Source organism: Cherax quadricarinatus, chromosome 23, assembly GCF_038502225.1.
Source record: "Cherax quadricarinatus isolate ZL_2023a chromosome 23, ASM3850222v1, whole genome shotgun sequence".
Lineage (NCBI taxonomy): Eukaryota > Metazoa > Arthropoda > Malacostraca > Decapoda > Parastacidae > Cherax > Cherax quadricarinatus.
In genome coordinates, this window is record NC_091314.1 from 37,390,374 (window position 1) to 37,404,879 (window position 14,506).

Consider the following 14,506-nt stretch of genomic DNA (forward strand, 5'->3'; position numbering starts at 1 on the left):
ATCCAAGGAAGTGGAAATCAGCTCCAATTCCTTGGATCAAGAGCCCTTCACCAGCATGAAGGCCAATAAAGAAGAATAAAATGTGACAATACCGCGTATCAAGGTTAATAATCTATCATGTTTTGTTATGGTGTAAAACAGCTCAGAATGAATTTTCGCGTATTACGCAACGCTGCTTTTGGTTTCACGCACGCTAAAAGCATCCGCTCTAATAAGAGTGTTCAAATACAAGGAATATGCATAACAATGTTGGTGGTGGAGGTGTAGAGAAGGTCAAATATGTGAGAGGTTAACGAGGCTGCACACGGGAGCTGGAGGCCGCCATGCTGGATCCTGACCAGAGTGCTCGATAACCTTGTTTACATAGATTTTCCTAATATATATTATAAAAATAATTTACACTTAGATATCGATTTTATAAAATCATTATCGAGTAATTTAGGTGACGGCACATGAAGGAGTTCTTAATATTTGCTAGGTACCGCCGGGTATTTGCAAGGGTGCATTATTCTCGGTTAGACTGGCCATGTGTGTTCACTTGAAACCAACATGGCTGGTGTATATGATGATCAGTACTCCGGGTAAGATTGATTATTCTCCCGCTTGATACAATACTCCCGCCTTCATTCGCCCTGGAATGTATTAATCCGTGTTGGTAAGGGTAAGGGGCAGCAGGAGGCTTCGTCGCCCGGGAGAGTTCCATTGTAAAGAGTGAAAATAGAGGAGGTTGTGAGTAGCGTGTGGTTGGCGGCGGCGTAGGTCACCACTACTATACTTTTGTGCTCTTGTATTTTACTGGTGAGGAGATTCCTGCACGCCAGGTGTCTTGTCTGGCGTCCTCGGCTGGCCAGCAACACCGTTAGTACTCGGCGAGGGGCCACCATGGCTCAAATGTAAGGTCTGTATGTGTTAAGGTGTTAACTGAGAGGAGTGAAATACCACTGTGAGGGCGAGTACAAGTACTCCACTGCTGGGAGGTGAGTACAAGTACTCCACTGCTGGGAGGTGAGTACAAGTACTCCACTGCTGGGAGGTGAGTACAAGTACTCCACTGCTGGGAGGTGAGTACAAGTACTCCACTGCTGGGAGGTGAGTACAAGTACTCCACTGCTGGGAGGTGAGTACAAGTACTCCACTGCTGGGAGGTGAGTACAAGTACTCCACTGCTGGGAGGTGAGTACAAGTACTCCACTGCTGGGAGGTGAGTACAAGTACTCCACTGCTGGGAGGTGAGTACAAGTACTCCACTGCTGGGAGGTGAGTACAAGTACTCCACTGCTGGGAGGTGAGTACAAGTACTCCACTGCTGGGAGGTGAGTACAAGTACTCCACTGCTGGGAGGTGAGTACAAGTACTCCACTGCTGGGAGGTGAGTACAAGTACTCCACTGCTGGGAGGTGAGTACAAGTACTCCACTGCTGGGAGGTGAGTACAAGTACTCCACTGCTGGGAGGTGAGTACAAGTACTACACTGCTGGGAGGTGAGTACAAGTACTACACTGCTGGGAGGTGAGTACAAGTACTCCACTGCTGGGAGGTGAGTACAAGTACTACACTGCTGGGAGGTGAGTACAAGTACTACACTGCTGGGAGGTGAGTACAAGTACTCCACTGCTGGGAGGTGAGTACAAGTACTACACTGCTGGGAGGTGAGTACAAGTACTACACTGCTGGGAGGTGAGTACAAGTACTCTACTGCTGGGAGGTGAGTACAAGTACTCCACTGCTGGGAGGTGAGTACAAGTACTCCACTGCTGGGAGGTGAGTACAAGTACTCCACTGCTGGGAGGTGAGTACAAGTACTCCACTGCTGGGAGGTGAGTACAAGTACTCCACTGCTGGGAGGTGAGTACAAGTACTCCACTGCTGGGAGGTGAGTACAAGTACTCCACTGCTGGGAGGTGAGTACAAGTACTACACTGCTGGGAGGTGAGTACAAGTACTACACTGCTGGGAGGTGAGTACAAGTACTACACTGCTGGGAGGTGAGTACAAGTACTACACTGCTGGGAGGTGAGTACAAGTACTACACTGCTGGGAGGTGAGTACAAGTACTCCACTGCTGGGAGGTGAGTACAAGTACTCCACTGCTGGGAGGTGAGTACAAGTACTCCACTGCTGGGAGGTGAGTACAAGTACTCCACTGCTGGGAGGTGAGTACAAGTACTACACTGCTGGGAGGTGAGTACAAGTACTACACTGCTGGGAGGTGAGTACAAGTACTACTGCTGGGAGCTGAGTACAAGTACTCCACTGCTGGGAGGTGAGTACAAGTACTACACTGCTGGGAGGTGAGTACAAGTACTCCACTGCTGGGAGGTGAGTACAAGTACTCCACTGCTGGGAGGTGAGTACAAGTACTCCACTGCTGGGAGGTGAGTACAAGTACTCCACTGCTGGGAGGTGAGTACAAGTACTCCACTGCTGGGAGGTGAGTACAAGTACTCCACTGCTGGGAGGTGAGTACAAGTACTCCACTGCTGGGAGGTGAGTACAAGTACTCCACTGCTGGGAGGTGAGTACAAGTACTACACTGCTGGGAGGTGAGTACAAGTACTACACTGCTGGGAGGTGAGTACAAGTACTACACTGCTGGGAGGTGAGTACAAGTACTACACTGCTGGGAGGTGAGTACAAGTACTACACTGCTGGGAGGTGAGTACAAGTACTACACTGCTGGGAGGTGAGTACAAGTACTACACTGCTGGGAGGTGAGTACAAGTACTACACTGCTGGGAGGTGAGTACAAGTACTACACTGCTGGGAGGTGAGTACAAGTACTCCACTGCTGGGAGGTGAGTACAAGTACTACACTGCTGGGAGGTGAGTACAAGTACTCCACTGCTGGGAGGTGAGTACAAGTACTCCACTGCTGGGAGGTGAGTACAAGTACTCCACTGCTGGGAGGTGAGTACAAGTACTCCACTGCTGGGAGGTGAGTACAAGTACTCCACTGCTGGGAGGTGAGTACAAGTACTCCACTGCTGGGAGGTGAGTACAAGTACTCCACTGCTGGGAGGTGAGTACAAGTACTCCACTGCTGGGAGGTGAGTACAAGTACTCCACTGCTGGGAGGTGAGTACAAGTACTCCACTGCTGGGAGGTGAGTACAAGTACTCCACTGCTGGGAGGTGAGTACAAGTACTCCACTGCTGGGAGGTGAGTACAAGTACTCCACTGCTGGGAGGTGAGTACAAGTACTCCACTGCTGGGAGGTGAGTACAAGTACTCCACTGCTGGGAGGTGAGTACAAGTACTCCACTGCTGGGAGGTGAGTACAAGTACTCCACTGCTGGGAGGTGAGTACAAGTACTCCACTGCTGGGAGGTGAGTACAAGTACTCCACTGCTGGGAGGTGAGTACAAGTACTCCACTGCTGGGAGGTGAGTACAAGTACTACACTGCTGGGAGGTGAGTACAAGTACTCCACTGCTGGGAGGTGAGTACAAGTACTCCAATGCTGGGAGGTGAGTACAAGTACTACACTGCTGGGAGGTGAGTACAAGTACTACACTGCTGGGAGGTGAGTACAAGTACTACACTGCTGGGAGGTGAGTACAAGTACTCCACTGCTGGGAGGTGAGTACAAGTACTACACTGCTGGGAGGTGAGTACAAGTACTACACTGCTGGGAGGTGAGTACAAGTACTACACTGCTGGGAGGTGAGTACAAGTACTCCACTGCTGGGAGGTGAGTACAAGTACTCCACTGCTGGGAGGTGAGTACAAGTACTCCACTGCTGGGAGGTGAGTACAAGTACTACACTGCTGGGAGGTGAGTACAAGTACTCCACTGCTGGGAGCTGAGTACAAGTACTCCACTGCTGGGAGGTGAGTACAAGTACTACACTGCTGGGAGGCGAGTACAAGTACTACACTGCTGGGAGGCGAGTACAAGTACTCCACTGCTGGGAGGTGAGTACAAGTACTCCACTGCTGGGAGGTGAGTACAAGTACTCCACTGCTGGGAGGTGAGTACAAGTACTCCACTGCTGGGAGGTGAGTACAAGTACTCCACTGCTGGGAGGTGAGTACAAGTACTCCACTGCTGGGAGGTGAGTACAAGTACTCCACTGCTGGGAGGTGAGTACAAGTACTACACTGCTGGGAGGTGAGTACAAGTACTACACTGCTGGGAGGTGAGTACAAGTACTCCACTGCTGGGAGGTGAGTACAAGTACTACACTGCTGGGAGGTGAGTACAAGTACTCCACTGCTGGGAGGTGAGTACAAGTACTACACTGCTGGGAGGTGAGTACAAGTACTCCACTGCTGGGAGGTGAGTACAAGTACTCCACTGCTGGGAGGTGAGTACAAGTACTCCACTGCTGGGAGGTGAGTACAAGTACTACACTGCTGGGAGGTGAGTACAAGTACTACACTGCTGGGAGGTGAGTACAAGTACTCCACTGCTGGGAGGTGAGTACAAGTACTCCACTGCTGGGAGGTGAGTACAAGTACTACACTGCTGGGAGGTGAGTACAAGTACTAAACTGCTGGGAGGTGAGTACAAGTACTACACTGCTGGGAGGTGAGTACAAGTACTCCACTGCTGGGAGGTGAGTACAAGTACTCCACTGCTGGGAGGTGAGTACAAGTACTCCACTGCTGGGAGGTGAGTACAAGTACTCCACTGCTGGGAGGTGAGTACAAGTACTCCACTGCTGGGAGGTGAGTACAAGTACTCCACTGCTGGGAGGTGAGTACAAGTACTCCACTGCTGGGAGGTGAGTACAAGTACTCCACTGCTGGGAGGTGAGTACAAGTACTCCACTGCTGGGAGGTGAGTACAAGTACTCCACTGCTGGGAGGTGAGTACAAGTACTCCACTGCTGGGAGGTGAGTACAAGTACTACACTGCTGGGAGGTGAGTACAAGTACTACACTGCTGGGAGGTGAGTACAAGTACTACACTGCTGGGAGGTGAGTACAAGTACTCCACTGCTCGGAGGTGAGTACAAGTACTACACTGCTGTTAGGTGAGTACAAGTACTACATTACTGGGAGGTGAGTACAAGTACTACACTGCTGGGAGGTGAGTACAGGTACTACACGGCTGGGAGGTGAGTACAAGTACTACATACTGAGGGGCGAGTACAAGTACTGAAAACTGAGGGGCGAGTACAAGTACTACACATTGCTGCGAGAGGTGAGTACAATCACTACGATGGCTGTGCCTTGTGGAGCGAGTACAAGTACTACACACAAGAATGAACTATGTGGTAAGCCTACTGGCCCATGCTAGAAAGCTGTAACTCACACCCTCGCCAACTCGTGTCTGTTCAGCCTATATTTAAAACTATCCAAGGTTCTTGCTTTAATGACGCTAATAAGATATACCTTTGAAGAGTTTCGAGAGTTTCACAAGTCTTAGAGCCTGGCGATGATGGTTCCACTTATTCGCAACTCTGTTGCTAAACCAGTATATACTTTACAATATCCTTTCTTAGTCTAAATTTCTTCAACTTGAATTCATTGCTGTGAGTCCTGTCATGATTGGATATTTTCAGCATGTTATTTATATTCCCATTATTTATTTGTGTCTTCCAATTCTACACCTCAGTTATATCCTCTTTAATTCTACACCTCTTCAGACAGTGCAAATTCAGCAACTTCAGTCTGTCTTCGTAAAAACAGATTTCTGATACATTGAATTAATTTTGTCACCCTCTGTATGTTTTCCAGCGTATTAATGATTGATGTTCGTTGTATAATAGACATAAATGTCAATTCTTTAATGGACATAAATATGCTGGAACACATACAGAGAAGGATGATAAAGTTTCTTCCCTTTTTCAGAAATCTTTCTTAGAAAGGTAGGCTGAAGGTGCTGTTATTGCATTCTCTAGAGAGGCTTAGAGAGGATATAATTGAGGTGTAAAACAGAGGGTGGGAATAAATATAAAGGGGATATGAATGTAATGAAAGTATCCAAGCAAGACAGGATTTGTAGCAGTGTTTTGTGAAACCATACCCCCGGCCGGGATTGAACCCGCGGTCATAGAGTCTCAAAACTCCAGCCTGTCGCGTTAGCCACTAGACCAGCTAGCCACAATAAGATTCATCCAACTTATTGAATCTTATTGTGGCTATCTGGTCTAGTGGCTAACGCGACGGGCTGGAGTTTTGAGACTCTATGACCGCGGGTTCAATCCCGGCCGGGGGTATGGTTTGTTTGCAATCATGTCATTACGATTTTTTGAGTAGTGTTTTGTGAGAGGTTAGTCTTGTGTACTACACAGACTGTTCTGTCTGGCGAGTACAAGCACTACACGACATTGCTGTGAGGAGTACAAGCACGACACGGTATTGCTTTGAGAAGTGAGTACAAGCACTACACAGCATTGCTGTGAAAAGCGAGTACAAGCACTACATGGTATTGCTGTGAGAAGCAAGTATACAAGCATGACATGGCATTCCTGTGCGAAGCGAATACAAGTACTACACAGCATTCCTGTGAGAAGCAAGTACAAGTACTACACAGGCTATGATATGTGTGGTGAATGCAAGTACATGTACTACACAGGTCGAGAGAATTGAGTACAAATACTACGCAGACTGTTTGTGAGAGGTGAGTACAAGTGTTACACAGGAAGACTGGAGAGATTGATCCCAAACTTGCACACCAAAATTACTGTTTGTGAACACAAGGTTTGGCAGACAGTGTAGGTTACCCCCAGTAAAAAGCAGGGAAGTGACAGGTACACAGAGAGGACTCGATAACTGTTAAGGGACCACGATTCTGCAACACCTTCCCTTCATGCATAAAGGGCGAATACCAGCAAGCCCCTAGCTGTCTTCAAGAGAGGACTCAACAGATTCCTCAAAACGATTCCTGATCAGCTGGGTTGTGGTACGTATGTTGGACTGCAGGCAGCAGGCCCCAACAACTTGTATGATCAAGCCAGTAACCAGGATTCCTACTCTGGGATTGGGCTGCAGGGCAAGCGACCTCTGGAAGCAACGACAGGTAAACTCCAGGCTGTGCTGTGTAATAAAGTACAAATATTACACAGGCTGTGCTCTTATGTGCCTTGCAAGGCCTGACTTTGTGATTCTTCATACCAAGGTAATGGGTGTTTACTGGCATCAGAAGTTTATCAGGTACAGGTACACATAAATACATTTACACAAGTTTAGGTGACTACAATTATCATGCATTGTAACGTGTGTAAATTGCCAAGGATAACCCTAAAAAGTCAAAGTGACTAACAATTTACTGTTGGGGCATCTGTTACTAGGTGATGAAGGCTAAAGTACCACCCCACTGCAGGCTAGGCTAGCCACCTGTGTATATTGTACCTGGTGACCCCTTAGAGAAGTGCCTTGATAGTGGCAAGCACTCTTGATCCAAGTAACAGGATTTACCATCTTGGATTAAACATAAATGCCTTCCAGGCATAATATGACCCCTCTGCACTTAGCACTTTACCTGATTAAAATAATAGATACAAAGTGTACTTTATCTTCACTGACTTGTTTAATTAGTTTGTGTGTAGCTTGTTCAATGTTAAAAAAATATATACAGGATAAAAAATATAAATATGGCACCAAATTTTATAGGTAACCTTTAGGAGAGGGCTAGGTTAGGATTATGCCGTTTCATGACCCATGTTGGTTTAGCTCATAAATTGAATAAAATAATGTATATTTCTCCTCAGCATATTTTGGTGATAAATTGTAGTTTGAAATGTCTAGTATTAATTTAAGTGGGTTGTGCCATGGAAATAGTTTTTTTTTTGTTGTGCAAATGGGAAAAACAAAAACTAGCAACATAACCTAAAACAAGAACCATCTTAACTTAACCTAACCTGGTCTAACCTAAACTAACCTAACCTAACCTAACCTGGTCTAACCTAAACTAACCTAACCTAATAAGAAATTACTCTAGAGTGGTACCCATGTTGTATTATGCAAAATTGTCAAAAGGTCATAAAGAAAAACTTAACATTATCACAATGTGTCGAGTCTTAGTAGTAACAGATACAGTAAGGCCCCACTTACATGACGAATTAGGTTCCAGGCTACCACTGTAAAGTGGAACACACTTTTTTCCATTTATAAATGCATATAAATACAGTGGACCCTTATGTTATCAGCCGTAATCCATTCCAGAAGGTCGGTCTAAATCCGAAAAGGCCGAAAGCCAAGATAGTACAGTGGACCCCCGCATAACAATATTATTTCAATCCAGAAGTTTGTTTGGGTGCCGTTATAGACCGATTTTGTCCCCATAAGAAATATTGTGAATTAGATTAGTCCGTTTCAGACCCCTAAAAATACACCTACAAAAGCATTTACAAAAATACGCTTACATAATTGGTCGAGTTGGGAGCTGATCGTTATGCGGGGGTCCACTGTATTTCCCATAAGAATTAACCCTTTGACTGTCGCAAGCCCCTTTCTGAAACTGTCATTTTATGTTGCAAAATTTTTGGAAAAGAAAAAATTATTTTTTCTTATGAAATGACAGAAAATCTTTTCCTGATGGTAATGACACCAAAATCAGAAAATTTGGTTGAAAACTCACGGAATTACGCTCCCGCGAAGTTAGCGGTCTCGGCGACATATACGCATCAGCGATTTCTCTGACTTTGAGCCCTGTTTTTGGCCAATTCCATTGTTCCAATTGACCAGACTCATAGCTATTTCTTTAGAATTCCATTTTTTCTATCAGTTGAGTACAAGAAACCACCCATTTACCGATTTGAACTACCCAATAAAGTGGTCAGAAATTGACAATTTGGCCAATTTCACGCAAATTAAAAAAGATGCTAGTTTCAAAATAGGGTCCAAAATAAACATTGTAGACATTCTTGGCACTAAAATAACATATCCTCTGTTCATTAGTCACTTCTCTAGGCCCCTCTTATATTACTATTGCATTCCAATTTGATTTTTTATTCATACAAAAAATACAGAATTTACTGTTATGCAGACTACTGCATTATTGTAAAAATGTTATAAATAATATCAGTGCACTAGTGAAAGAATATTAGACTCCCCAGTTGACGTGTATTGGACGTGTGGTGTGATTTGCTTACTCCTGAACATTGGTAAAAATTGACCATTTCAGCTACTTTGAGCTCAATTTTATGGTCGTTTTCATCGTGAAACTAATCAAAATCATCTCTATTTCTGTTATATGTTTTCCATTTTATCACGTGAGACCATGAAAATGAGAATACAACGATAAATACTATACGAAAATACACCTCAAAAAAAAACGGTCGGTTTCTTTTTTCTCGTGCACTGCGTGCTGCAGGATTTTTTTGTGGTGCACACTGACCACACAGACCCATTCTCTCACACGTGGGCCTACCAGCTTTCTCCTGCTCGATTTGAAGCCGCTAGAATTTATGCGTATTCACCCCTTCAGGGTCCAAGGCCAAAATCTGAAGTGGTGCTCCTGTGTCCAAGAAATTTTGAAAAAAAAAAAAAATTATTTTTTCTTACAGAATTAAAGAGCATATTTTTTGTGAAGGTAATAAGACAAAAAAAAAAAAATTCTGATCAGTACAGTGGACCCCCGCATAACGATCACCTCCAAATGCGACCAATTATGTAAGTGTATTTATGTAAGTGCGTTTGTACGTGTATGTTTGGGGGTCTGAAATTGACTAATCTACTTCACAATATTCCTTATGGGAAAAAATTCGGTCAGTACTGGCACCTGAACATACTACTGGAATGAAAAAAGTTCGTTAACCGGGGGTCCACTGTACTTACCGAGATACAGTGCCAAGAAGTTTGTCAAAAATGATGTGGTGGCGGCAACATCAACGAATTCCACTTACGCGCATTACTTTATTTAGCGGTTTTTGTAGTTTTTTCTTTTCTTTTCCAATTTTTTTCTTTTCCTACTAACATTTGGGGCCTGAGAGACCAATACTGTATATAATGTATATATATAAACTCACTGTATTGAACACAATAACCGCACTAAAGTTATTATCATATTATTGTTTACCACTGTTGTTTATTACAATAAACATGCACAAATCTTGTACAGTGGACCCCCGCATAACGATTACCTCCGAATGCGACCAATTATGTAAGTGTATTTATGTAAGTGCGTTTGTACTTGTATGTTTGGGGGTCTGAAATGGACTAATCTACTTCACAATATTCCTTATGGGAACAAATTCGGTCAGTACTGGTACCTGAACATACTTCTGGAGTGAAAAAATATCGTTAACCGGGGGTCCACTGTATAATACTAATGTTCTATCATATATTTACATACTTACAATCACTGGACATGATTGATTTTAGAAAGGGGAATCTGCTGGAGCTTGTGGAACTCCTTGAAACAATGCACCATGCACAGAGGCACCTTACATTCCTCACGCATAAACCACACATTTCCTTAATCTTTGAGTGTCTTTGCATCTTTGTTGCCGTCATTTTGTTTGTGCACAGACGATGCATCTCTTCTGAGCAAATTTCTTCTGAGTTGAAGGAAGCTGTATTATGAAATGATCACCTTCCCTCCTCAAACACTTGGGTATATCCTGAGTAATTCGAGGACCTTGTTATATAGCAGGTGTTCTTACCTGGTACTTCATTATGAGTTGTCTGACAACAGACAAACAAAATTCACCTTACGGTGGTCTGTTGCCAGTCTTTATTTGGTACATATTATATGCATTGAGCATTGAAATGTCCATGAGATGGAAGAAAAGTTTCATGTACCACTTGTAACTCTTACGAACACAATCAACAAAACCAATCTGCATGTCACATTTGTCAACCAAGCGCATGTTTTGTGTATAATCAATCACTGTCACTGGTTTTCGAATACGTTCATTAGTCACTCGATCAACTTTGCCACTGTCTTGCATTTCATTACGGTGAATGGTTGTCAACAATGTGACATGTCATTTGTCATGCCACCGTAATGCCATGATGTCATTGGCAATAAACACCTGCACATCATCACCACGAGCACCTGTGTTGAGCCTGGGCATATGTTTACAATTAGAACACACTGTGCCACACACATCTGTCTTGTTCACTCGCATGAAATCACTGAGTATTGGGCTTGTGTACCAGTTATCGGTATATAATGTAATGCCCCTTACCAAGATAAGGTGCCATCATGTTTCTCACTACGTCACCTGAGATACCCAATAACATCTTGGTATCTTTCAATGTTTTACTTCCTGTGTATACAACAATATCCAACACCAGGCCACTGTCACAGTCACAGAGTACAAACAGTTTTATACCAAAGCGTTTCCTCTTGCTCAGTATATACTGCTTGAATGACAGTCTACCTTTGAACAAAATCAAAGACTCTTCAATTACAAGATTCTTGAATGGATAAAAGTATATGCTGAACTTTTGTTTGAGATACATAAAAACATTTCTAATCTTGTATAACCTGTCACATCTGTCAGGCCTGGTTTTGTCAGAGAAGTGCAACATACGTAACAGTAAGATAAACCTGTTCACTGGGATGATTTCACTGAAGACCGGGGTAGAAATTAGCCGATCTGTGGACCAGTATGCTTTTATGTTATGCTTGTAGACATGAGGCATAAGCATTATTGTTGCAAAAAGCAAATACATTTCTGCAACAGTCGTCTCTTTCCACCTGCGTAGTCTTGACTGTGGTGATATGATCGTATTTGCCATGATGTACTCAAAATACTTATTACTTTCCCTGGCAATAGTTTCCATCAGTGGCTGGTCAAAGAATAATTCAAAGAATTCCAGTTCATTGGCCGTGGTTCCAAGGGGACAAGTAGGTAGAATTCCACTTTGAGAGTCATCAAAGTGGTGGGGCTTGGGAACAAAATTGGGATTTTGCTGCCAATCCCAGATACGGTTTGCTGGTGGATACTGGACATCATAGGCTGGTTGTGCGGGTGGCTGTGGTTGTGGTGAGCTGGTGGCTGACGCTCTGCTTTGTCCTTGAACTGAGGAGTCAGCAGCATGGGTCCCAGCCTGGGCTGGTGAGTCACGCATGGCGGTGCCACTACCACCATCTACTGATGCCTGTGGTCTATCCATGCCAAGTGTAGCCACATCATCCTCACTATCACTATCTAAATCTGGTGTAGGGCCACGGGATGTACTCCATCCCCTGGGCACAGCATAGGGTACACTACCCGAGCGCATGCGGCGGTGTACATACCGACGCTTCACTGGTGAATATGATTACTCACTATCACTACTCGAATGATCGTCAAGCGCAATAAAATCACAATCCACGTCACTATCATCATCATTACTGAAGTCAGAGGCCTGGCCACACGAAAATGTTAGTTTTCTCTTGCGTTGAGGCACAACCGACCTTGGGTCACTAGTGCCCACACCAGAGGTAGAAGGTTGAGGATCGTCAGGGTTTTCTGCACTATTATCGATATCCTGGTCATTCCTTTCGGTCACTAACTGATCAAAGCCATAGAATTCGTCTTCATTTCCATTTCCATCAGTGTCAGAACTATCAGATAGGAAGAGGAGAGTCCCAGTTTTCAGGGGAGTGACAGCTGACTTGCGACGAGGCATGGTGAGCAAGGGTAACTGAGCCGGCGTTCCCACAATGCTATGCGGGCGCCTAGATTTTTTGTTTATGGCGCACACCCACCACGCAGACCCATTCTCTCACATGTAGGCCTATGAGCACTTTTGCGCTATATTTGACAGCTCTAGAATTTTGGCGTAGATCTACGGTTTGGACACTCAACGTGAAGCCGTAGATCTACGGGACGGACCCTGAAAGGGTTAATACATCCGAAACACTGGCTCATAAGATGTATATACAGTGGACCCCCGGTTAACGATTTTAATCCGTGCAAGAGGGGTAATTGTTATGCGAAATAATCGTTATGTGAATGAATTTTCCCCATAAGAAATAATGGAAATAAAATTAATCCGTGCAAGACACCCAAAAGTATGAAAAAAAAAATTTTACTACATGAAATATACATTTTCCCACACACAAAGAGAAGGATACATGCACAATAGTAGAGTAGTACATGCACAGTATATATTGTGCATGTACTAGTCTACTAAATGAAGAATAAATGACACTTACCTTTATTGAAGATGCAGCAATGACTGATGAGACACTGTGTCCTGGGAGTGCCTTTTCCTCCTGAGTACTGTAGGTCCTGTTTGGCATTTTCTTCCAGAACAGGCCTTATCACACTGTGTATGCCACTACGATTCTTAAATCTCTCAAACCAACCTTTGCTGGCTTTAAATTCACCAATATGAGCACTAGTTCCAGGCATTTTTCCCTGTTCACCTGGGTGTTAGTCGACTTGTGTGGGTTGCATCCTGGGAGACAAGATTAAGGACCCCAATGGAAATAAGTTAGACAGTCTTTGATGACACTGACTTTTTTGGGTTATCCTGGGTGGCAAATCCTCTGGGGTTAATTGTTTCTTGGTATTCTCAATAAGCCACACCAACAACGGTGCTACAGCAGCAGCAGCAGCTGACAGTGCAGCAGCAGCAGCAGCTGTAGCCACCAATAGTAGCGATGGTTGATTGGGGTTTATTATACAACCTGGCCAGCTCGGAGACATGCACTCCACTTTCATACTTATCAATGATCTTTTTCTTCATCTCTATTGTAATTCTCACCCTTATTGCTGTAGGGTTGGCACTAGAAGCTTTCTTGGGGCCCATGGTCACTTATTTTCCAGAAAAAGCACCGAAAACACTGTAATAATACGAAATATTCCGATTGTATGCTTGGATGTTACCGCGGAGGCTGGCTGGTAAACAATGCCACCGGCGGAACATGTGAGCGTGGCTCAGGCCGCACATTGGACGCGTCTCGGACGAAAATCGGTAAGCGGGTTTTTAAGCAGTATGTGAGGCAAAATTTTTGCGATTAAAGTAAGCGGTATGCGAAATAATCGCTATGTGATGCCATCGTTATGCGGGGGTCCACTGTATACAACCAAAACAGTCAAAGGGTTAATGTAAATCCAATTAATCCATTTCAGACACCCAAAAATATTAACAAAAAATGCACTTTCTAAAGATTAACTATAGTTTTACATGCAGAAAATAATGAGAAATAAATACAAAGCACTAATTTTAATGATAAATGAACATTACATAGCTTTATTGAAGACTCTTGTTGGTGTATTGAAGACGGCAGGAGAGGAGAGGGACATGGGAATCCTGAACTCCCTCTCCCTGCTGTGTAGTGTAACCCCTCTGGGCTACACTACACAGCCATATTATTACCATGTTCACCAAATTTACTCGTTTATAATACTACTAACTACTTTTAGATGCCATCATAAACAAAAGGAGAAGTAATGAATAATTTATGCTGAAAACTGTAAACAAATGCATATGAAGGGCGGTTACTGGGCGAGACTCCAGATTCACGGTTTTCTCTAACTGAATCAGACAAAACATAATGTTTACTCTCCACTCAATATATATAAACATTGCGTGTTTATGTGCTATGTTTTTACGCTATATGCTATGTAACGTGTTTCTTATATAATTTTGAAGAAAATATCATAGATGC

At 44.0% G+C, this 14,506-nt stretch overlaps 1 protein-coding gene across 3 annotated transcripts in view; it reads left to right on the forward strand.

Moving 5' to 3' along the window:
- Positions 1-510: 510 nt before the first annotated feature.
- The window catches only part of LOC128685553 (eukaryotic translation initiation factor 4H), a 138,287-nt gene continuing 124,291 nt past the window's right edge, over positions 511-14,506 (forward strand). For all 3 annotated transcript variants that reach the window (XR_011392363.1, XM_070088085.1, XM_070088086.1), the window contains exon 1: positions 511-581. Coding sequence is in view for 2 of the 3 variants with exons in the window: in XM_070088085.1 (XP_069944186.1) it covers positions 550-581 (32 nt within the window). In the remaining variant the exon portion in view is untranslated. The remainder of the gene's footprint in view (positions 582-14,506) is intronic.